This window comes from Suncus etruscus, chromosome 6 (genome assembly GCF_024139225.1).
Source record: "Suncus etruscus isolate mSunEtr1 chromosome 6, mSunEtr1.pri.cur, whole genome shotgun sequence".
In the NCBI taxonomy this organism is placed as follows: Eukaryota; Metazoa; Chordata; class Mammalia; order Eulipotyphla; family Soricidae; genus Suncus; species Suncus etruscus.
The window spans coordinates 49,363,824-49,387,908 of record NC_064853.1 but is presented as its reverse complement, the minus strand read 5'-3'; the positions used below and the strand labels follow the sequence as shown (position 1 = coordinate 49,387,908).

Below are 24,085 nucleotides of genomic sequence, written 5' to 3'. Positions count from 1 at the left end.
TCTGTCTGCATTTAGGGATCACTCCTGAAGGGGTTGAGGATGCTGGGGATCTGACCAAGGTCGACTACATACAGGGCAAGGACTCTATATTGTACTTCTCTATGGCCCCCTTTTAATAGAAGATTCTTAAATGTTAAATAAAGATTGTTAATTGAGACATGTACTATACCACTAGCAGCATCTTAGGCCTAGGAAACTATTATTATTCAAGAATTTAGGCTCTGGAGAGATAGTACAATAGCTGGGCTACTTAAGTTTCATACAACCAACCCAATTTAGACCCCTGGTCCATTGAACATTCCAGCAGTGATTTTATTTATTTATTTGTTTTTTTTTGGGGCCACACCTGGCAATGCTCATTGGTTACTCCTGGCTCTCTGCTCAGAAATCACTCCTGGCAGGCACGGGGACCATATGGTATGCCGGGATTCGAACCACCATTGGTCCTGGGTCAGCGCTTGCAAGGCAAACACGCTACCGCTGTGCTATCTCTCTGGCCCAGTGATTTTATTTTTTGAGCATAGAACCAGAAGTAAGTCCTGAATACTGCCAGGTGAGGCACCCTCCAAAAAGTTTAGGAGAAGTTGATGGTGGCTTGGATAGATTCTAGTTCTAAGCTAGAAAGTTACCCTTTAAAGACCTTCTTCCTTGCATTGATCTTCATTACCATTCCACACAAATTTTTGACCTTGTCAAAATAAAAATTATAAAAAATAAAACAATAAAAAACCAGTTGACCTTGATTGGTTTCATATTTCATATTCTATAAAAATCTTCATTGTAAATAATATTGACTGTATTGTAATGTATTAATAACCTAGCCTTTGACATCTCTAGAGTTGTCAGTTCCTTTCCATAGGAATAAGATGAAGTATTTTACCTTGACCTTTTTTGAGATTGACCTTTATTTGTCATCATATAATTTACATCATAATTAATCTTCAGATAGCTAGATTTAATGAGAAAAAAGCCATCTACAAATAGTTTTATGAAAACAGTAAGTACTCAATATATATATGTGTGTGTGTTAATAATTATGTCATAAACAGCAAAGAAACAAGTAGCAAAATGAACTTGCCAAGTACCCTTTATCTAATTAGTGGCCAAATCTGACTTAAAATTTTGGTCTCATTATTTCTCGTTTAAAGAAATTATTATTCGGGGCTGGAGAGATAGCATGGAGATAAGGCATTTACCTTTCATGCAGAAGGTCATCGGTTCAAAACCCGGCATCCCATATGGTCCCCTGTGCCTGCCAGGAGCGATTTCTGAGCACGGAACCAGGAAAAACCCCTGAGCACTGCCGGGTGTGACCCAAAAACCACACACACAAAAATTATTATTCCTGCCTTATAGAAAATGTCATGCTAGGGGGCCGGAGAGATAGCATGGGGGTAGGTTGTTTGCCTTGCATGCAGAAGGATGGTGGTTCGAATCCCAGCATCTCATATGGTCCCCTGAGCCTGTCAGGAGTGATTTCTGAGTGTAGAGCCAGGAATAACCCTGAGAACTGCCAGGTGCGACCTAAAAATAAAAACAAAACAAAACAAAACAAAAAAACAAAAAAAGCCCCAGAAAATGTCATGCTATAAAAGGGAAATCAACACATATATCCCTTGAGTACCTGGCATTCTGCTGTATTCCAGTGGATAGACTTTCCTGAAAGTGAGAGGGAGGGCCTGAGTGATTAGCATAGTGGGTACAGCACTTGCCTTGCATGCAGCCAACCCAGATTCTATCTCTGGCATCCCAAAAGGTCCCCCAAGCCTGCCAGAAGTGATTTCTGAGTGCTGAGCCAGAAGTAACCCCTGAGGGGGCTGGAGTGATAGCACAGCAGGTAGGGCATTTGCCTTGTACACAGTCTACCTGGGTTTTATCCGTGGCATCCTATATGATCCCCCGAGCCTGCTGCTAGTGTTTTCAGAGTGCAGAGCCAGGAGTAATCTCTGAGCGTCCTTGGGTATGCCCCCCCCCCCAAAAAAAAAAACCAAAACTCAAAGAAATAATCACTGAGTGCCACCAAAACAAAAACCAAAAAACAAAGTGGGAGAGAGTTGTGGAATAGAGCAGGTTGGATCAAGGACTTTGGCCTATCTGGAGCAGAGAGCTATTTAGTCTGGGCGGCAGCTGATTAGCAAGGTGTGGCTAAGTGGAGGAACTCTGGGAACTGGGACTTCCTTTAAGTTTCTGCCTTGAGATAACTTGATAAGTGCAAAGAATAGAACTATTGGAATTAGCAGTGACATTGCTCATAACCAGTCAGTTTCTCATTTCATTAAAAAAAATTTGTTTTGGGGTGGGCATGGTGGCGTTAGAGGTAAGGTGTCTGCCTTGCCAGCGCTAGCCTAGGATGGACTGCGGTTTGATCCCCCGGCATCGAACCCCCGGCATATGGTCCCCCAAGCCAGGAGCGACTTCTGAGCGCATAGCCAGGAGTAACCCCTGAGTGTCACTGGGTGTGGCCCAAAAAATAAAAACAAACAAAAAAATTGTTTTGAAAAAAAATATTTGTTTTGTTTTATTTCTGTGACAAACCCAATTGGTACTCAAGGTTTACTCTTAGCTCTTTGCTCAACCATATGCGGTGCTGGGGATCAAATTTAAGTCTGCCATATGCAGGGCAAACTACCCTACCTGCTGTACTAAGTCACTAGTCCCAAAATGTATGGATTTATTTATTTATTTTTTTTAGAGCAGTTGTTTCCCATGACATAGTGATGAGCCTCAATGTACCCATCTGTAATATTGGGAGGTTAGGGGCTGGTCAGGTTGTTGTTTTGTTACGGCAGGCCCTGATTTGATCCCTGTACACATATGGTCCCCAGTTGCACCAGGGGTTACTCCTAAGCACAGACCCAGGAATTGCCTTGAGTACTGTAGGGTATTGTTTCCAAATAAGTAAAGGGCTGATGGGATCAAGTAAAATAATGCTTGTCAAGTATAAAGGAAAAAGTACTCTCTAATATTAGTACAGATAATTGGTTGACATCAGTATCGAAACTAATCATGCAATTTGTGGGGGGTCCACACCTGGCATTGCTCAGAAATTACTCCTGACTCTGCACTCAGCACCTCAGGAATTACTCCTGGCAGTGCTTGGAGCGGGGATTGAGGGGAGACCATCTGGGATGCTAAGGACTGAATTCGGGTTGGCCAAATGCAAGGCAAGCAAGCACCTTATCCATTTTACTATCACTTCAGCTCCTAATTATACAATTCTGTGTCAGATATGTGAGTTTTTTCTGGATAGAATTTTTTTTTTTATGTTTTCTAGGTAGCAGCTGAATTTTCTGCAATTTACCTCAATCTGAACTCCCCAAAATATATCTGATCCCAGAGGTTAAGGGTTGAATTTGTGCTAAGACAATCCCTTTTTTGCTTCTCTTAAGATGCCAATTGCAACCTGGGTTTGATCCCTGGCATCCCATATGGTCCCCTTTGCATGCTAGGAGTGATTTCTGAGTGCAGAGCTTGGAGTAACCTAACCCTGAGTACCGATGGGTGTGGCTCAAAAACAAAAGAGAAGAAAAAATGTCTGCTACAGAGGTGAGCAGAGGAAGGACAGGAGGGAAACCAGGAACACTGATAGTGGGGAAAGGGCATTGGTGAAGGGTGTTGGACATTGTATGACTGAAACTCAATCATGAAAACTTTGTAACTGTGTATCTCATGGTGATTCAATTATAGAAGTTATTTTATTAAAAATAAAATAAGGGGCCAGAGCAATAGTACAGCAGTAGGGCGTTTGCATACAGAGGATCTGGGATGGACACAGGTTCAATCTCTGTCATCCCATATGGTACCCTGAGCCTGCCAGGAGTGATTTCTGAGTGCAATCAGGAGTTATTCCTGAGCGCTGCCGGGTGTGGCCCAAACCAAAAGAAAATAAGATCTAAAAATAAGATATTACTACGATTTAAAAGAAAAAACAAACTGCTCCCCATGCCTACTTCAATACTGTTTGAAAACCCTGATTGTTTTTATTTTATTTTATTGAAACCATTGTGATTTACAAAGTCCTTCATTGTTGGGTTTCAGACACAGTGAATCAGGGCCAATCCCACCACCAGTGTCCACCTCCTTCCACCAATGTTCTCCAAGTGCATCCCATGCCATTCTTGGTCTCCCAGCCTGCCAGTATAACAGGCCCATTTTAAGTTTCAATGATTAAACTTTGAGTCTCTTGGTTCCATTGTTGTTGCCTTTTAAAGCCCTGATTGTTTTCTGAACAAGTGCCCACAAGTCAAAGGTTTCTGACCTCTCCTTGGGTTCTATTAATTGGTTATAACAGCAGGAAATCCATTTTATTAGTACACTACTATTTTTTTTTTTTTTCTAAATGAAGGAAGCTACTCAGGAACAGCCAGAGAGGATTGCTGCATAGGACAAGGCCTGAAGCCTTCCAGTCAGGTCATGTTTATCATCTGAGGTGTACATCAGCATAGAAGCTCCCTGAACCCTGTCCTTTGGATGTTTTTTCAAGTATATTAGTCATAGTTCAGGTAACTTGCATGACTTTCCTATATATTTCTAAGATGTCTAAACACTGCTTTAATCCTTAGTCATGAACTAAGAAAGTCAGAAGCCCAGAGGAGTTGATTTTCTATCAGTAAGAAACTTCCCACTAAATTCTTCCTGCCTGGGAATCTTGAGAGTACCACTAGTTTGTGAATAGGAAGAGTCCTTGGTTTCCTTTGGTTTCTAGTTCCCTTTTCTGGTTTGCAGTTGCATAAGAGACACAATCATTCACCTGTCATTGATCTGTAGATTGGAATTATGTTCTATGATTTAAAGAAATATGCTTGCTTGCTTTTTAAGAGCATTTACTGTCTTTGACAAGTAGTTGGAGTAAAGGTCGGAATGAGAAAACAGCAGGTCAGGCTCCTACTTTTACTGTCTGACCCAGATTTAATCCCCGGCATCTCATATGTTCTTGATCCTACCCAGAGTGGTCCCTGAGTGCAAAACCAGGAATAACCCCTGAGCACTGCAGGTGTGGCTCCAAACAAAAAGTAGTTGGAGAGAACACAATAAAAGATTACTCTTGTCCAGAAGAAAGATAATTATCTTCAAGTTTCACAAAAACTTCAAGAGATCATACAGGGCTGGAACGGTGGCGCAAGCAGTAGGGCATTTGCCGTTTGCCTTGCACACGCTAACCTAGGATGGACTGCGGTTCGATCCCCTGGCATCCCATATGGTTCCCCGAACCATGAGTGAGTTCTGAGCACCAAGCCAGGAGTAACCCCTGAGTTCACTGGGTGTGGCCCAAAAACCAAAAAAAAAAAAAAAAAAAAATCAAAGAGAGATCTATTTTCTGGAATCAGAGTACAACAGGTAAGGCTCTTGCTTTGTATGGAGACAACTTGGGTTTGATCCATGACATGGCATATAATTCTTAGAGCACTGTTGGAAGTGATCCCTGAGCATAGATTTAAGAGTAAGCTCTGAGCACTTTTGGGTGTGCTCCCCCAAAAGGGAAAATTTTCCTTGAGGGTCTTTTCTGTCCTTTCAAGATTAATGCCAAAATTTCACTTATGGATGGGCCGGAGAGATAGCATGGATGTAGGGTGTTTGCCTTACATGCAGAAGGACAGTGGTTCGAATCCCAGCATCCCATATGGTCCCCCGAGCCTGCCAGGAGCGATTTCTGAGCATAGAGCCAGGAGTAACCCCTGAACACTGCCAGGTGTGACCCAAAAACAAAACAAAAAAATAATTCACTTATGGAATATCACACTGCCAACTGACTTAGTGGAAGATGAGAAAAACATATAGCATTTATGTACATTAGATTATATACATGCAAATAATGCTTGAATTTTAATTCAAGGTTAAATTCAGGTTTTTGATTTTTTTTTTTTTGTTTTCTTTGGGGGGGCACACCCATTTGACGATCAGGGGTTACTCCTCGCTATGTTGTGGGGGACCATATAGGACACTGGGGTATTGAACTGTGGTCCGTCCTAGGCTAACACTTGCAAGGCAGATGCCTTACCTCTAGTGCTACCCTCTCTGGCCCCAAATTCAGGTTTTTGAATTTTAAAAACAGATTGTCTTTTATAGTGCACCTTAAAATTTTGGCGTCAGAGTCAAATCTTGATCATAATCCCAAATTGATCAGTAAAAAAATACATGGCTAAAGTATGGACTAAAGTGTATGCTTTGTATATAGGAGGCCTAAGTTTGATCCCTGGCACTATAAATTTCCCTAAACACTGCCAAAAGGAACTCCTGAGCACTGAGCCAGGAGCAGCAGCCTTTAAGCAACTGAAACATGGTCCAAACACCAAAACAAGCAAAAAACAAGCCTCCTCATTGCAGGTGACTACTCAGAAGAAGTTGAAATATTGTGATTTAGAAAGAAAATGTAGTTGATCATTCAGATAACTGAAATACATTTTTAGTTAAATTAAAATAAATTTCTTGGGGCCGGAGTGATAGCAAAGCAAGTAGGACATTTGCCTTGCATGTGACTGACCCAGTTTCAATCCCTGCCATCCCGTATGGTCCAGGAGAGATTTCTGAGTGCAGAGCCAGAAGCAAACTGAGCACTGCCAGGTGTGGCCCCCTTCCACCCCCCCCAAAATATATGTGTATATATATATATATTTTTTTTCTCACATATATTTCTGACCTTCATTCACAATTCCCGATCTCAAATCCCTGGATTACCTAAGAATAGAAAGTAACTAGAGTCCCAGCTAAGGATGGAGGCTGGTTATCAGGAGGCTTTACCTAGTGATTACCGAGTTGGATTTTTTGTTTGTTTGTTTTGTATTGGTTTTTGGTCACACCTGGCAGCACTAAGGGGTTACTCCTGGCTCTGCACTCAGAAATCGCTCCTGGCAGGCTTGGACCATATAGGATGCCTGGAATCAAACCACCCTATGTCCTGGTTTGGCCATGTGCAAGGCAAATGCCCTACCACTGTGCTCTCTCAGAGTTGGAACTTTCTGTCTCAACCTCTAACCATCTCAGAATTTCCAGTGATGAGGAATCCCCAATGTCCAAGAATTTAATCAACTATAAAATGAAACCTCTAGAAAAAGCAAGAGCCCTACCTGCTGGTTTTTTTTTTTTTTTTTTTTTTTTTTTTTTGGTTTTTTGGCCACACCCAGCGTTGCTCAGGGGTTACTCCTGGCTGTCTGCTCAGAAATAGCTTAGCTCCTGGCAGGCACCGGGGACCATATGGGACACTGGGATTCGAACCAACTACCTTTGGTCCTGGATTGGCTGCTTGCAAGGCAAACGCCACTGTGCTATCTCTCCGGGCCCTTTTCTTTTCTTTTCTTTTTTTTTTAACCTGCTGTTTCCTCATTCCAACCTTTACTCCAGCTACTTGTCGAAGACAGTAAATGCTCTTAAAAAGCAAGCAAGCATATTTCTTTAAATCATAGAACATAATTCCAATCTACAGATCAATGATAGGTGAATGATTGTGTCTCTTATGCTACTGCAAACCAGAAAAGGGAACTAGAAACCAAAGGAAACCAAGGACTCTTCCTATTCACAAACTAGTGGTACTCTCAAGATTCCCAGGCAGGAAGAATTTAGTGGGAAGTTTCTTACTGATAGAAAATCAACTCCTCTGAGCTTTTGACTTTCCTAGTTCATGACTAGGGATTAAAGCAGTGTTTAGACATCTTAGAAATATATAGGAAAGTCGTGCAAGTTACCTGAATATACTTGAAAAAAAAAATACAAACACTGGTACTTGAGTCTGTTGTACCTGGGATTGAAGACTTTCCCCTATTTATTGTGTAGCCTTATATAAGTATTTTAGTAAAAGTATTTTCTCACTTGAAAATGAAGTTACTGAGCCAGAGTGGTAGTATAGTAAGGAGGGTGCTTGCCTTGCACTCAGCTTACCTGCGTTTGATCCTTAGTTTCCCATATGCAATGCCAAGGACTGATTCCATAGTGCAGAGCCAGGGGTAAGCCCTAAGCACTGCTGGGTGTACCCTGCCCCACCACCCCCAAATAAAATGTACACAAAACTGAAAATAGTGTACCTGGCACTTAGAGCTGTTTAATCAGTTATAACTTGTTATTGTAGACATACAGATTCTTTCTAAAAAAAACGTTTGCTTTAGAAATATTATTGCATATGTTATTTTATGAATTTGAGATTAAGACCCTTCCAAAGGTTATGAAAAGGTTAAGCAATACTATGAGAAATCTAGAAATATTTGGGAATTTTGGGGGAGTAATGAATAAAACCACTGCTCTCTGCTTAGTGACATATTCTATAAGAGGAAGGTACTTTGTAATTAATTTCAGAATGGAATGTATATGCCAAGATTTGTAATAGCACACTTTCTTGTTCTTTTTTTTTTTTTTTTTGGGTCACACCCAGCAGTACTCAGGGGTTACACCTGGCTCTATGCTCAGAAATTGCTCCTGGCAGACTCAGGGGACCATATGGGATGCCGGGATTTGAACCACCGTCCTTCTGCATGCAAAGCAAATGCCCTACCTCCATGCTATCTCTCTGGCCCTTTTTTTTTCTTTCTTTCTTTCTTTTTTTTTTTTTTTTTTTTATGGCCACACTGGGGACCATATAGGATGCCAAGGATCGAACCTATGTTGCTATGTGCAAGGCAAGAGCCTTACCCACTGTTCTGCCTTGTTGGCCGATAGCACACTTTCTGTTAGTTGTATGTATGTATTTATTTGTGTTTTTTTTTTTTTTTTTTTTTTTGAGCCACATCCGGTAGCACTCAGGAGTTATTTCTGGCTTTGTGTCAGAAATTGCTCCTGGCAGGCTCCTGCCTGGGAATAATCTGGATCTGTCTTGGGTCGCCTGAGTGCAAGGCAAATGCTCTACCTCTGTGCTATTGCTCCGGCCCCACACATACTTAGAGAATGACAAGAGACCAGAGATTTGAGGAGTGGGGTGCTCATGATTAATGTATTTGTTTCTTCTGTGTTTTCAAAGAATTATTTGTTTTTCTCTCCCTCTAGCTGCTCAGATAAAGAATTTGATGAGCCAACTAGGAACTAAACAGGACTCAAGCAAGCTACAGGAAAATCTGTGAGTATGGGAGAATCTGTGAGAATCTAAACAAGGTTGGGTTTTGTGAGGACTCTTTGAGGATGCACATTAAAATCCTGGCTGTATGGCAGATTTTGTTTCAGACCTGTGAAGACAGAATGGGAGGGTAGTGAATCATGAGGAAATAGCTGGATATGGAAGAAGGGCCACAAAACAGATGAATAAATTGTGATTGATGCTACCTGTCCAAGTCCTGAAGCCTGCTGCTTCTTACCTGGAGCAGTTAAGAAGAATAATATATGGAAATAGTGAGGGGGAAACAACCACTTTTAAAGTGTATTCTTTCTTTTGCCTAAATGAACCTCCTGTTTGCAGAGGACTCTGGTAACCTCAGAACTCAACTACTCTAGTTAGATTTATAACTATATTACATGTACTAGAAAATTTTGTGTGGAATGTCCTAATGGAGCTTGAGGGAGAGCAAGTGGGCTGATAGAAGGAACTTCTGCTACATACTTTAATTACATACTTTTTGAATTCATGTCTGCATATTTTAGTTCTATTTTTTTTTTTTTTTTTTGGTTTTGGGCCACACCCGGCGGTGCTCAGGGGTTACTCTGGCTGTCTGCTCAGAAATAGCTCCTGGCAGGCACGGGGGACCTTATGGGACACCGGGATTCGAACCAACCACCTTTGGTCCTGGATCGGCTGCTTGCAAGGCAAACGCCGCTATGCTATCTCTCTGGGCCCTCTATTTAAATTTTAAAATTATCCACCTTCTATAATGTTTTTTGTTTTCTGTCCTAGCATTGTAAAGTAAGAGAATGGCTTACTACTTTGAACATTTTTCAGGGAGATGGGAAAAAGCCCTAAATATATTTTCTCTCTGGGATATTCAGGCTCTTGATTGATTCATCACATTACCAGGCTCAAGGGTTACTCTGGCTCTGCACTTAGAAGTTGTTCCTGGCTGGCTCAGGGGACCATAGTGGGTACCAGGCATTGAACCTATGCAAGGCAATGCCCTATATTCTGTTTACCCTCAGGCCCCAGTGATAGTAACTCTCAAATAGTGAGAATAATCTGAAACATAACTTTTCTCTTTTAGGCAACAGTTACAGCATTCTACAAATCAGCTTGCCAAAGATACAAATGAATTATTAAAGGAACTGGGGTCTTTGCCCCTTCCCTTATCTACTTCAGAACAGGTTCGTATTTTATGAGTTTGTTTTTAGTAGAAAAGGACTTGCTTTAATGGAAACAGTGTTTAAAAAAAAAGAACTTTGGTTCTAGATCAGGGTCTCAAACTCAATTTACCTGGGGGCCGCAGGAGGCAAAGTCGGGGTGATCCTTGAGTGCAAAGTCAGTAGTAAGCCTTGAACATTGGGGTGTGTGTGACCCAAACAACTAAAACAAAACAAAACAAAACAAAACAAAAAGATTCCTCTAGGGCAGGGCCACAAAATGTTGTATGGAGAGCCATTTGTGGCCCGCAGGCCTCGAGTTTGAGACCCCTGTATAGACCTTCTTTGAACTACATTCTCTATCGAAAGTGGAGATAAGTGTTTGTTATGAAAATAAACAAAATGTATGTATTATATCAAGCAAAGTACCTTGTATTTGGTAGTTAATCAATATGTGGTGGCTGCAACTGTTGTAGTAATAACATTATTTTTTGTTTTGTTTTTTTGGGCCACACCTGGTGGCGCTCAGGGATTACTCCTGGCTCTGCACTCAGAAATTGCTCCTGGCAGGCATGGGGACCATATGGGATGCTGGAATTCGAACCATAGTTGGTCCTGGGTCAGCCGCTGTGCTATCTCTCCAGCCCCAGTAATAACATTATTAATATGTTAATAAGATGGTCTCTACTGAAGAAGAATTTTAATGTTACATCTCTAGAGTTTGTCCAGAAGCTTTGTTTTTATGCTTGGTCCTCATTTGTTGTATATTTATTACTTAATATAAATATTTTCCTTTTACATCATTTATATTTTACAATCACTTTCATAAATCAGTTTAAGGAAATGCTCAAGAAAATTATTTATCTCGGCCTGGAGCAGTGGCATGGAACCAGTAAGGCATCTGCCTTGCCAGAGCTAGACTAGGATGGACCGCAGTTCGATCCCTCGGCACCCGTGTTGTCCTCTAAGCTAGAAGCGATTTCTGAGCGTATAGCCAGGAGTAACCCCTGAGTGTGGCCAAAAAAACAACAACAAAACAAAGTATTTATCTTGTAATATAGCTGCTAGGACACTTGTACATAACCAACCTGGATTTGATTCTATATCCCATAAAGTCCCCAAGCTCCACTAAGAATAATTCGTGACTGCAAGTCCAGTAGAAACCCCTGAGCATTGCTGAATGTGACCCAAAAATAGACAAAAAGATTTCTTTTGTTGGGGACGGAGCGATAGCACAGTGGGTAGGGTTCTTGCCTTGTATGTGGCCAACCTGGATCACTCCCCTGTACCCCATACAGTCCCCTGAGCCTGCCAGGAGTGATTCTGAGCATTGAGCCATAGTAATCTCTGAGCTCCACCAGGTGTGGTCCAGAAACAGAAAAAAGATTGCTCTTAAGTCATTTTTTATTTATTTATTTATTTATTTATTTATTTATTTATTTATTTATTTATTTATTTATTTGGTTTTTGGGTCACACCCGGCGGTACTCAGGGGTTACTCCTGGCTGTCTGCTCAGAAATAGCTCCTGGCAGGCATGGGTTACCATATAGGACACCGGGATTCGAACCAACCACCTTTGGTCCTGGATTGTCTGCTTGCAAGGCAAACGCCACTGTGTTATCTCTTCGGGCCCTTACGTCATTTTATGTAGTGACCCTTTAAAGCTTTTAAAACATTTTTTTTTCCTGGCATGTGTTGTTTCTTAATACACCATGCCCTTTTTTAAAAATATTTTTTCTTTCTTTTTTTTTTTTTTTAATTTTTGTTTTTGTTTTGTTTCTGGGCCTCTGGACTCAGAAATCACTCCTGAAAGGCTCAGGGGACCATAGGGAATGCCAAGGATCAAGCATGGGTTGGTCACATGCAAACAAAATGTCCTACCCACTGTGCTATCACTCCAACTCCTCTTATTCATTTCCTTTAAATTTTTATTTTATTTTTATTATTATCATCATTTTGGTTTTTGGGCCACATCTGGTGACGCTCAGGGGTTACTCCTGGCAATGCACTCAGAAATCACTCCTGGCGGGGCCGGGAAGGTGGCGCTAGAGGTAAGGTGTCTGCCTTGCAAGCGCTAGCGTAGGACAGACCGCGGTTCGATCCCCTGTGTCCCATATGGTCCCCCCAAGCCAGGGACAATTTCTGAGCGCATAGCCAGGAGTAACCTCCTGAGCATCAAAACGGGTGTGGCCCAAAAACCAAAAAAAAAAAAAAAAAAAAAGAAATCACTCCTGGCTTGGGAGACCATATGGGATGCTGGGGGATCAAACCATAGTCTGTTCTAGGTCAGTGCATACAAGGCAAATGCCTTACTGCTTGTGCCACTGCTCCAGCCCCTAAATTTTATTTTATTTTATTTTATTTTTGTTTTTTGTTTTTTGGGCCACACCCAATGACACTCAGGGTTACTCCTGGCTATGAGCTCAGAAATTGCTCCTGGTTTGGGAGACCATATGGGATGCTGAGAGATCGAACCATGGTTCATCCTAGGCTAGCGCTGGCAAGGCAACACCTTACCTTATTTTTATTATTACGACTATTTTTGTTTGTTTGTTTGTTTTGTTTTTGGGTTTCACCCAGCGGAGCTCAGAAATAGCTCCTGGCAGGCTCAGGGGATCATATGGGATGTTGGGAATCAAATTCATGTCTGTCCTGGGTTGGCTATGTGCAAGGTAAACACCCTGCCACTGTGCTATCACTCTGGCCCTTCTTTTTAAATTTGATTAAAGTCCTATGATTTACAAAATTATTTATAGTTGGATTTTATACATAGTACGCTCCATCATCAATCCCACCACCAGTGTTTTTTCCCTCCACAGGGTTCTCAGTTTTATTTTATTTTATTTTATTTTATTTTATTTACTTATTTATTTATTTTTTTGGTTTTTGGGCCACACCCGGCGGTGCTCAGGGGTGACTCCTGGCTGTCTGCTCAGAAATAGCTCCTGGCAGGCACGGGGGACCATATGGGACACCGGGATTTGAACCAACCACCTTAGGTCCTGGATTGGCTGCTTGCAAGGCAAACGCCGCTGTGCTATCTCTCCGGGCCCGGGTTCCCAGTTTTATACCCCAACCCTCCCAATCCTCAGCCTGCCACCTTGACAGGCAGATTTTTTTTTTTTTTTTTTTTTTTTGGTTTTTGGGTCACACCCAGCAGTGCTCAGGGGACTACTCCTGGCTCTACGCTCAGAAATGGCTCCTGGCAGGCTCTGGGGACCATATGGGATGCTGGGATTCGAAGCACCATTCTTCTGCATGCAAGGCAAATGCCTTACCTCCATGCTATCTCTTTGGCCCTAACAGGCAGATTTTTTAGTTTGGTTAGTTTTTTAGTTTTGATCTCTTGTTTTCAGTGCGTTGGCTCTAATTTGGATATTTAGCTGTACTATTTTTTTACACTCCCAATGTACTAGGATCCTCCAAACTCCTGCCCTTTATTACTTCCTTTTAATCTGCTTTCCCCTTGAGGTTTTTTTTCTCTGCCCTTTTCTTTTTTTTTTTTTTTTTTTTTTTTTTTGGTTTTTGGGCCACACCCTGTGACGCTCAGGGGTTACTCCTGGCTATGCGCTCAGAAGTTGCTCCTGGCTTCTTGGGGGACCATATGGGACGCCGGGGGATCGAACCGCGGTTACTCCTGGCTATGCGCTCAGAAGTTGCTCCTGGCTTCTTGGGGGACCATATGGGACGCCGGGGGATCGAACCGCGGTCCGTCCTAGGCTAGCGCAGGCAAGGCAGGCACCTTACCTCCAGCGCCACCGCCCGGCCCCCTGCCCTTTTCCTATACAGTGGGGTCATGGGGTTATGCCATGTCTTTTCTTTTCTCTTTTTTCTTTCTTTTTTTTTTTTTTATTTGGGCCACACCCAGTGACGCTCAGGGGTTACTCCTGGCTATGCTTAGAAATCATTCCTGGCTCGGGGGGCCATATGGGACGCCAGGGATCGAATCAAGATCCATCCTGGATCAGCCACGTGCAAGGCAAATTGTACAGCTGCGCTATTGCTCTGGCCCCACAATGTCTTTTCTTTTTTTTTTTTGAGTCACACCCAGCAACGCTCAGGGGTAACTCCTGTCTCCACGCTCACTCCTGGCAGGTTCGGTGGGGACCATAAGGGATGCCGGGATTTGAACCAATGACCTTAGGCATGAAAGGCAAAAATGCCTTACCTCCATGCTATCTCTCCGGCCCCGCAATATCTTTTCTTAATGTAGTCGTAAGAACAGGGTACTAGGTGGTTTGTTATCCTGCTCTAAAGTAATCATGGCATAAATGTGTCTTAGTTTCCATAGATGTACTGTTTTCATTATTCTCATGCTTGTATTTCAGTTATATGCTATTTTCCCTTTATGATGGAATGTTTGATAATTATTTCCAGTTCACCCCCTTTCTCCTCCCAGAAGTGCACTTCGAGAGTATACTCATAGATAATAGTACTAAAAAAGGAGTCTTAAGTGAATCAAATATTATTGAAAGTACTTAAGATGTTAAATAGTAACCTAAGCAAAATATAAATAGAAAGTTAAATCAGCGACCAAGAAATGCATCTAATGTATTCCAGAATCAAATAAAGGTTATTTTGGGGAAGTGGAGAGATAGCACAGTGGTAGAGCATTTGCCTTGCATGTGGCTGACTCAGGATGGACTGGGATTCGATCCCTGGCATCCCATATGGTTCCCCGGAGCCAGGAGTGATTTCTGAGCGCCAAGTCGGGAGTAACCCTGAGCATCACCGGGTGTGGCCTAAACAAAAATCCAAGAAAAAGGGAAAAAAGTTATTTTTAGATTATGTATGCTTATTCCAACTTCCATGATCTTAGATCATTAGTAACATGAAATAGATATCAAGATGTCTTTTGTGAAATATAATTCTTGATTCTCTTTCTAATATTGTGCTCTTTTCCTCTTCAACTCTTCATCTGTTTTATACATCAAGTTGTACATTCAACTTTCAGTTTTTCATCCTTATGTACTGTTTTCAGTGAGGAACTGTTTTTGAACTTTTTATAGGTTTTTGTATATAGTCTAAATCTGCTGGGGTTTGAGTTACTACAGAAGCAAAACAAAACAAAACAAAAATCTATTTGAAAGGAATGGGCTCAAATATGTGGGATCTCTGAATTACATGTTCCCCTGACTACCACCCCCCTTTTGATTTTTATTTATTTAAAAACTTTCTTTTTTCGGGCCACACACATTTGACAATGCTCAAGGGTTACTCCTGGCTAAGCGCTCAGAAATTGCCCCTGGCTTGGGGGGACCATATGGGACGCCGGGGGATCGAACCGCAGTCCTTCCTTGGCTAGCACTTGCAAGGCAGACACCTTACCTCCAGCGCCACCTTGCCGGCCTCTTATTTAAAAATTTTTTTTGTTTGGCCGCCATATCTGGCAATGCTCAGGAACTATTCCTAGTCCTATACTCACGAATTGCTTCTGTCAATGATCAGGGGACTATATGAGATGCTGGGAATTGAATCTAAGTCACTACATGTAAGATAAGCACTTTGCCTGCACTGTCTCTCCAATCCTTTTTTTGTTTGTTTGTTTTTGTTTTTGGGTCACACCTCGAATCGCTCAGTGTTTATTCCTGGCTCTGTGCTCAGAAATCTCTCCTGGCAGGCTCCGGGACCATATGGGATGCTAGGAACCAAACCACTGTCTGTCCTGGGTTGGCCTTGTGCAAGGTGAACGCCCTACCACTATGCTAGCTCTCCGGCCCCTTCTCCAGCTCTTTTTAAGTTTTTATTCTGGGACTAGAGTGATAGTATAGCAGGTAGAGCACTTACCTTGCATGTAGCTGACCCGGCTTCTTTATTCTCCGACATTTGGAGAATTCTGGGCCCCCTCATATGGTACTCTTTTTTTTGTTTGTTTGTTTTGTTTTGTTTTTGGGTCACATCCAGTGACGCTCAGGGTTTACTCTGGCTATGCGCTAAGAAGTCGCTCCTGGCTTGGGAGACCATATGGGACGGCCGGGTGGGGGGCGGGGATCAAACCGCAGTCCGTCCTAGGCTAGCGCTGGCAAGGCAGATACCTGATCTCTAGTGCCACCATGCCAGCCCCTCATGTGGTACTCTTTTTTTTGGGGGGGGGGGGCCACACCTGGTGGTGCTCAAGGGTTACTCCTGGCTGTCTGCTCAGAAATAGCTCCTGGCAGGCCCGGGGGACTCTATGGGACACCGGGATTTGAACCAACCACCTTTGGTCCTGGATCGGCTGCTTGCGAGGCAAACACCACTGTGCTATCTCTCTGGGCCCTCAAATGTACTCTTAACCCATATTATCTTCATAGAAACTTTATTCTTTCCACCATCAAATTTTATTCTCTACTTAATGTGGCAGTCTTTTACTAACTTATTATTTGTTTTCTTAGATTGAATTTTAACTCCCTTTTATTTTATTTTATTTATTTTTTATTTTTTTTGGTTTTTGGGCCACACCCGGTAACGCTCAGGGGTTACTCCTGGCTATGTGCTCAGAAGTTGCTCCTGGCTTGGGGGACCATATGGGACACCAGGGGATCGAATCGCGGTTCGTCCAAGGCTAGCGCAGGCAAGGCAGGCACCTTACCTTTAGGCCACTGCCCGGCCCCTCCCTTTTATTTTGTATCCTTTTTTTTTTTAAGTTTTTTTAAGTTTTTCAGATTTTGACTTACACTAGGGTATGTTTAGGGCTCTGTGCTCAGGGGGTTACTCCTGGCTATGCCCAAAGTCCCATATGTGGTGCTGGAATTCAAATTCAGGTTAAATGCATACAGTAAAGCACCTTGCTCATTAGACTATCTTTGGCTCCCCTGTGTCTTAAAAGTGGATGTGCTTCATGACTCTCCTTTTTTTTTTTGGTTTTTGGGTCACACCCGGTAGCGTTCAGGGGTTACTCCTGGCTCTACACTCAGAAATCGCTCCTGGCAAGCTTGGGGTACCATTTGGGACGCCAGGATTCGAACCACTGTCCTTCTGCATGCAAGGCAAATGCCCTATCTCCGTGCTCTCTCCGGCCCGTGGCTTTGCTTTATTTATTTTTGGTTTTTGGTTTTTGGGTCACACCCAGGAGCACTTAGGCATTTCTTCTGGCTCTGCGCTCAGAAATCACTCCTAGCAGGCACAGGGGATCATATGGGATGCCAGGATTCGAACCACTGTTTGTCCTAGGTTTGCTGCGTGCAAGGCAAATGCCCTACTGCTGTACTATCTCTCTGGCCCCAGGGCTCTGCTTTTTAGCCTGATTTCCTTACTCAGTGCTTGAAACCTTAGGAGTTCTACTGGCTTTCTTGACCAGTTTTCTTGAGTTTCCTTTCTCTTTATATCTCTTTCTGCTAATTATTTCTGTGAAACCTTTTTTTGGTGGGTAGTATTAGTTTTTTTTTTTTTTTTTGAATTGTGTTCAAGGCTTACTCTTAGCTTTGTGCTCAACAATAGTTTTTTGAGGTATTTGGGAGGTGATATTAGTTGTCAGGGATCGAACCTAAGCTGACTATATGCAGGACAGGTTTCTCACCTCTTTAAGTCCACAGCTCACTGTCTAATAGAAATATTGTCTATTTCTATTCTGACATCTCTTGAATATAATGGCATAATCTAAAATTTTAACATGTCTATACTGAAATCTTTGTTTCACCCAAGTAAGTTGATTGACAAAGTGCATTTTTATTAAAAAGTTGGCCTTTTTGGTGCTGGAGAGGGTGGTAGAGTGCTTGCTTTGCACATGACTGACCTGCCTGTTCAACCTCTGACATCCCATACAATCCTTGAACTCTGATTGCAGAGCCAGGAATAAGTCCTGAGTACTAGAGGTGTGCCACCACAAATACACAAAAGAGTTATCCATTTAGAATATTCAGTACTGAATGGTGACAACCCTTGATCTTGGATTACAAAACTGAGCTCACCAAGCAGGGGGTTGGGGATGGAGGTGGAGGAAGAATAAGGAGCTGGACTGCAAGTAACACAAAGACAGTGGGTGAGGGTCTTAGCCACTTTGATGGTGATTAGGTAGGTATATTAATTTGTTTTTGTTTTGGGGCTATACCTGGCTCTGAATCAGAAAGTAATCCTGGCAGGCTCGGGGAACCATATGGATTGCCAGGGATCAAACCTTGGTCTGTACTGGGTCAGCCACATGCAAGGCAAAAGCCCTACTGCTGTGCTATTGCTCTGGCCCCTATTAATTATTTTTTTTTTTTGAGGGTTTGTGTGCCTTACCTGGCCTTCCCTGCCCAGGGCTTCCATGTCTATACTTGGGGATCATTCTTGGTGGGACTGGGAGGCCAAGTGAGGCACTGGGGATTAAACCTGGCTTGGCTGTGCACAAAGCAAGTGTCTTAGTCACCCTACTATCTCTCTGGCCCTGATCATAATACACTTGAGAGATGTTTTTCATAATGATATTGGTGGAATGATATTCTTATAGCTCTAATTTTACTTATACAAATATTATAATCCCAGGAGGATAAAGGTTTCTCATCTAAGATTTGTTACAGTATTACCATCATTTCCTGATTTTTTGAAGTTGAAGTCATTCTTGATTGGGGGAGTGTTTTTTAGGTGTTTTGGGGACCACACATGGTTTGTTCTTAGGGCTTATTCTATATCTGTACTCAGAGCTCAGGACAATTATAGAGCTGAGGTTTGAATCTGGGTGGGCTGTGTGCTAGGCAAGGAAGTGCCTAACTTGAAATACTACCAATTTGGACCATTAATTTATTTTGCCCCTCTTTTACACACAGTCCTTGTAATAATGTGTCTTAAATTAATTTCTTTATGTTCCCATCACTGATACCATATCACATTGTCTTAACCTGAAGTCGAAGACTATTGTAGTAGTCTTTCTTGCTTATTTCATAGTATCTTGTATACTATCACAGACTAATTTCTCAGAGTTGTCATTTTGTACTGATTATATTCCTGCAAGAATTCTTCATTGGGGCCGGAGAGATAGCATGGAGGTAAGGCGTTTGCCTTTCATGCAAAAAAGAACGGTGGTTTGAATCCCGGCATCCCATATGGTCCCCGGAGCCTGCCAGGAGCAATTCTGTGCATAAAGCCAGGAGTAACCCCTGAGCGCTGCCGGGTGTGACCCAAAAACCAAAACCAAAAAAAAAAAAAAAAACAAAAGAATTCTTCATTGTCTTTTATTTCTTGGAGATAATCCTAATATTACCTCATTTGCTTGTCATTGAAAACCTATAGTTCACCCCTTCCCAGTCTTGTCAATTTTATCTTTTAGTTATCATCATCGAAAACCTCATGGTTTAGCCAGACATTTTCTAATAGATGCTCTTCAAATTTCGGCTCTTCTTCGTTGCCTTACACTGTTTCCTTGCCCAATTTCCTTTTCCCTTCCTTCTGATTAGTTCCTAGAGAATGCCATCTACTCTTCCTTCAGTGCTCACTTCCTGTTGAAGGCTTGCTTTAATGACCACCTAAGTTCTCTTTACTCATGCTTCTGTATTCCAGTGGTACAGATTGGCTGTGACAATTACTTATAATGCTGCTGCTGTTAATAATTAATCCTTTATCTACAAGTAGGTTATTAAGTTACTTGAAGTCAGGAGATTTTACGTTTTTGTGTTTTCACTAAGTACAACTTAATGTACTTTTGAGATACAGGATCAGTAAGCTCAGTGAAGATAGATACCACATACCCTTTCCAGATTTTTCCCCTTTCTTTCTTCTTTTCTTTTCTTTTCTTTTCTTTTCTTTTCTTTTCTTTTCTTTTCTTTTCTTTTCTTTTCTTTTCTTTCCTTTCCTTTTCTTTTCTTTCCTTTCCCTTTCTTTCTTTCTTTCTTTCTTTCTTTCTTTCTTTCTTTCTTTCTTTCTTTCTTTCTTTCTTTCTTTCTTTCTTTCTTTCTTTCTTTCTTTCTTTCTTTCTTTCTTTCTTTCTTTCTTTCTTTCTTTCTCTCTCTCTCTCTCTCTCTCTCTCTCTCTCTCTCTCTTTCTTTCTTTCTTTCTTTCTTTCTTTCTTTCTTTCTTTCTTTCTTTCTTTCTTTCTTTCCTTTCTTTCTTTTCTTTCTCTCCCTCCCTCCCTCCCTCCCTCCCTCTTTTTTTGGAAAGGACCATACCTAGTGGGGTACAGGGGTTACTCATGACACTGCACTCAGAAATTATTCCTGGCAGGCTCAGAGGACAATCTGAGATGCTGGGGATAGAAACTGGGTCAGCCACATGCAAGGCAAACTATCCACTGTGCTATCACTCCAGCCCAGGATTTTTGAAGATTTTAAATCTTGCTATATGATAGAGAATTTATGATTTTTCAGGACAGCTTTGTGCCAGTATAGATAAACCCAGTTTTAACATTTTAGGATAAAAATAAAACTCAAATAATTTCTGTGCTTAATCTGAGTACAAAGGTATTTAGTCTGTTTATTTAGATATTCCTGGGAACCAAAATTCTGAATTGAAGGCCCCTGCAATTCAGAGATTATTGTGCAAGGTAAATGGCACCACACCTATTTCCCAGATTTGTCAGAATATAGTAAGAAAAAATTTTTGGCTTATAGTACTGACCCAAGGATTAGAGTTAACAAAGAACAAATTTATTAATGAGTGTATTTCATAGTACTTACCTTAGTTGGGAATCTTGAAGGTATAATTTTTTAAATAGGAATTAAAGCCATATGAATCTGGGGTAATACGAAATGTCAATTTCTTATTTAATTAAAAAATTTTTTTTTTTAGCGCCAGCAGAAACTTCAGAAGGAACGCCTTATGAATGACTTCTCTGCAGCCTTAAACAGTTTCCAGGCTGTACAGAGAAGAGTATCTGAAAAGGAAAAAGAGAGTATTGCCAGAGCAAGAGCTGGATCTCGCCTTTCTGTAAGTTTATTTTCAAAAGAAATCATTGCCATTTCAGGGTGGTTTTTTTTTTTGCCAGGTTTTTGTTTGTTTTTGATTTGGGGCCACACTGAACAGTGCTCAGGGTTGGTCCTGGCTCTATGCTCAGAAATTGCTCCTGGCAGGCTTGGGGGACCAGATGGGACGCTGGGAATTGAACTAGGGTCTGTCTTTGGTTGGCTGTGTGAAAGGCAAATGTCCTATCGATGTGCTGTTTTTTCAGCCCCCTTTGCTAGGGTTTTTTTTTTATTAATTAACCTTTGTTTACTTTTCCCCAATAATAAACATAGTCATTAACTGCTGTAGGAAAAACATAGTGTTATAAGCTATGTGAAAAAAAAATGAAATAGGAATGTGACTCAGAGGTAGAGCACATGGCTTGCATGTTCAAGGTCCTGGATTCATTGGAGTATATGGGTGTAGGAGGGAAGATGGCTTAAAAGTACTAGAACAGTACTTTGCATGCTGGAGGCCCAGGTTCAATCCCCAGTTTTATATGATTCCCCAAGTATTGCTGTATGTGGCCATGGGAACTTTTTTTTTTCAATTTTTATTGTGACCAAAGTGCATTACAAATCTTTCACTGCATCATTTATGGTACATAGTGACAATGAATGAGGGGCATTCCCACCACCAGTGCTGTCCTCCCTCCGCCCCTGTTCCCAGTATGCATCCCATATCTCCCTCCTCTACCCCCCAGTATGCTAGTGCAACTGGTCTCCACTTTACAGCTTGTTGTGGATTGAGTATCTATTCCACTGTCATTGAAGATAAAAAGGATAAGGAAAAGGGGAGAAAAAAATTTGGTGACAACTACCAAAAAAAGAAAGGAGAGAGAGAAAAAAAAAAGAAAAGAAAAATGGAAGAAAAAAGAAAAAAAATGGACCCGGCAAATAAAAATAAATCTCTAAATAATAACCACAAGAGTGAAAAAGAATGAGAAAAGTGGAAGAAAAAAGAGAAGGAAAATAATGTCAAAAACGAACAAATCAAAACAAAACAAGAAAAAGTATGGGTGCTGGAGTGGTAGGGTTTGGCGTTCCACCCACTTTTTTTTTTTTTGCATTGGCACAGTAAGCATTGGGGAAGAAAGGGAATTCGGCCATGGGAACTTTTCTGCTTGACATTAGTATGGATTAGGACAGTCCTTAAGAAACAAGTTAGTTGTATTTTCAAAACACACATATATCGGGCCGGGCGGTGGCGCTAAAGGTTAGGTGCCTGCCTTGCCTGCGCTAGCCTAGGACGGACCGCGGTTCGATTCCCCCGGCATCCCATATGGTCCCCCAAGAAGCCAGGAGCAACTTCTGAGCGCATAGCCAGGAGTAACCCCTGAGCGTTACTGGGTGTGGCCCAAAAACCAACCAACCAAACAAACAAACAAAAAAAACACATATATGTCGTGTGACCAAGAAGTTCTGTGCTATATTTGTGTCTCAACATACATATAAAAGAACATTTAGTGTTTATGATACACAAAAATTGAGAATATTCAAATATCTATCAGGGAGAAAAGATAGAGCTGATAAAATGACTCAGTAATATAAAGTATGCGTGAGACCTGGGTTCTATCCCCAGCACTGCCAATAAAATTAAAGTAAAAGAAAATACATTGAAGTATATACTGAAATATCACATACTATCTCATTCTGCAAAGGAAATGAACAAACTTTTTTTTCAGCCATCACAGATCTGTTACAATCCAGAGTGATCTCATCAAAGCACAAAAGTATAGTTTTATTTAAATCAAATTCAAAATTTATTTTAAAAGATACATATAGAAGCTGGAGAGATAGCATGGCGGTAAGGTGTTTGCCTTGCATGCAGAAGGTCGGTGGTTCAAAACCCAGCATCCCATATGGTCCTCCGAGCCTGCCAGGAGCGATTTCTGAGCGTAGAGCCAGGAGTAACCCCTGAGTGCTGCCAGGTGTGACCCAAAAACGAAAAAAAAAAAAAAAAAAAAGATAATTATAATTTTTGTTTTGTTTTGGGGCCACACCCAACGGTACTCGGGGGTTACTTCTGGCTCTGCACTCAGAAATCACTCCTGGCAAACTCTGGGGACCATATAGGATGTCAGGGATCAAACCCTCAAACCCAGGTCAGCCGCATATGAGCTATTACTGTGCTATCATGTCAGTTCCCCCAAAAAAGCTACAGATGATTTTTTGGTTTTATCTTGGGGCCACACCAAGTGGTGCTCCTGGCTCTGCACTGAATGGATTACTTCTGGCAGTGCTTGGGAAACATACCACATGCTTAGGATTAAACCTGGATTGGCACATGCAAGGTATATGCTCTACCTGCTATACTATCTGGCCCCTACAGGCCACGATTTTTTTTTGTTTGTTTTTTTGCCACACATAGCAATTCTCAGGGATTATTCTTGGCTTTGCACTCAGGAATCACCTCTTCCACTGCTTGAGGAACCATATGGGATGCTGGGGATTAAACCTGGGTCTGCTGCATGCAGTGATACAGCGATTAGCCTTAATCACTGTACTCTCCAGCCCCTACATATCACTATTTTAAAAGTACCCCAAAAGGGGCCAGAACAATAGTACAATAGGTTTGGGTGTCAAACCTGGGTTTGATGCTTGATATCCCATATGGTCCTCAGTCTATCAGAAATGATAGAGCCAGGAGTAAAAGTCCTGACCACTGCTGGTGTGACCCAAATCTCTCACCCCTCAAAAAAAAAAAATAAATACTGAAAAAGGAATAAAGACATATATAATTCTGCAGAAGAGCACTTACTTTGCATTGAGTGTGAGGCCATAGATTTAATTTCCAGTATCTCAAAAATAAATGAACTCAATAAAAATGACAAGAATGACCTATTTAAAAAAAAGAAAAAAAAAAAAGAATGACCTATTTTGAGTAATCCCCAAGCACTGAGCCAGGAGTAGCCTCTGAGCATTGCTAGGTATTTCTGCAAAACAAAAACAAACCAGAATAGTGATTCTCAGCAATGTTATTTTGAGTAGGAGATTGTTGTTCCATAATCATGGGTATTTGTGAGTTATTTCCAGCTGTTTATGCTTGACTGACTTTTGTTTGGGGGCC

General features: G+C 41.6%; 1 protein-coding gene across 1 annotated transcript in view; it reads left to right on the top strand.

Annotated features, from left to right (window-relative positions):
• The window catches only part of STX12 (syntaxin 12), a 50,431-nt gene that overhangs the window by 10,552 nt on the left and 15,794 nt on the right, over positions 1–24,085 (top strand). Inside the window, exons 2-4 of the mRNA XM_049774994.1 lie at positions 8,968–9,037; positions 10,107–10,206; positions 20,864–21,001. Of these exons, the coding sequence (XP_049630951.1) occupies positions 8,968–9,037; positions 10,107–10,206; positions 20,864–21,001 (308 nt within the window). The remainder of the gene's footprint in view (positions 1–8,967; positions 9,038–10,106; positions 10,207–20,863; positions 21,002–24,085) is intronic.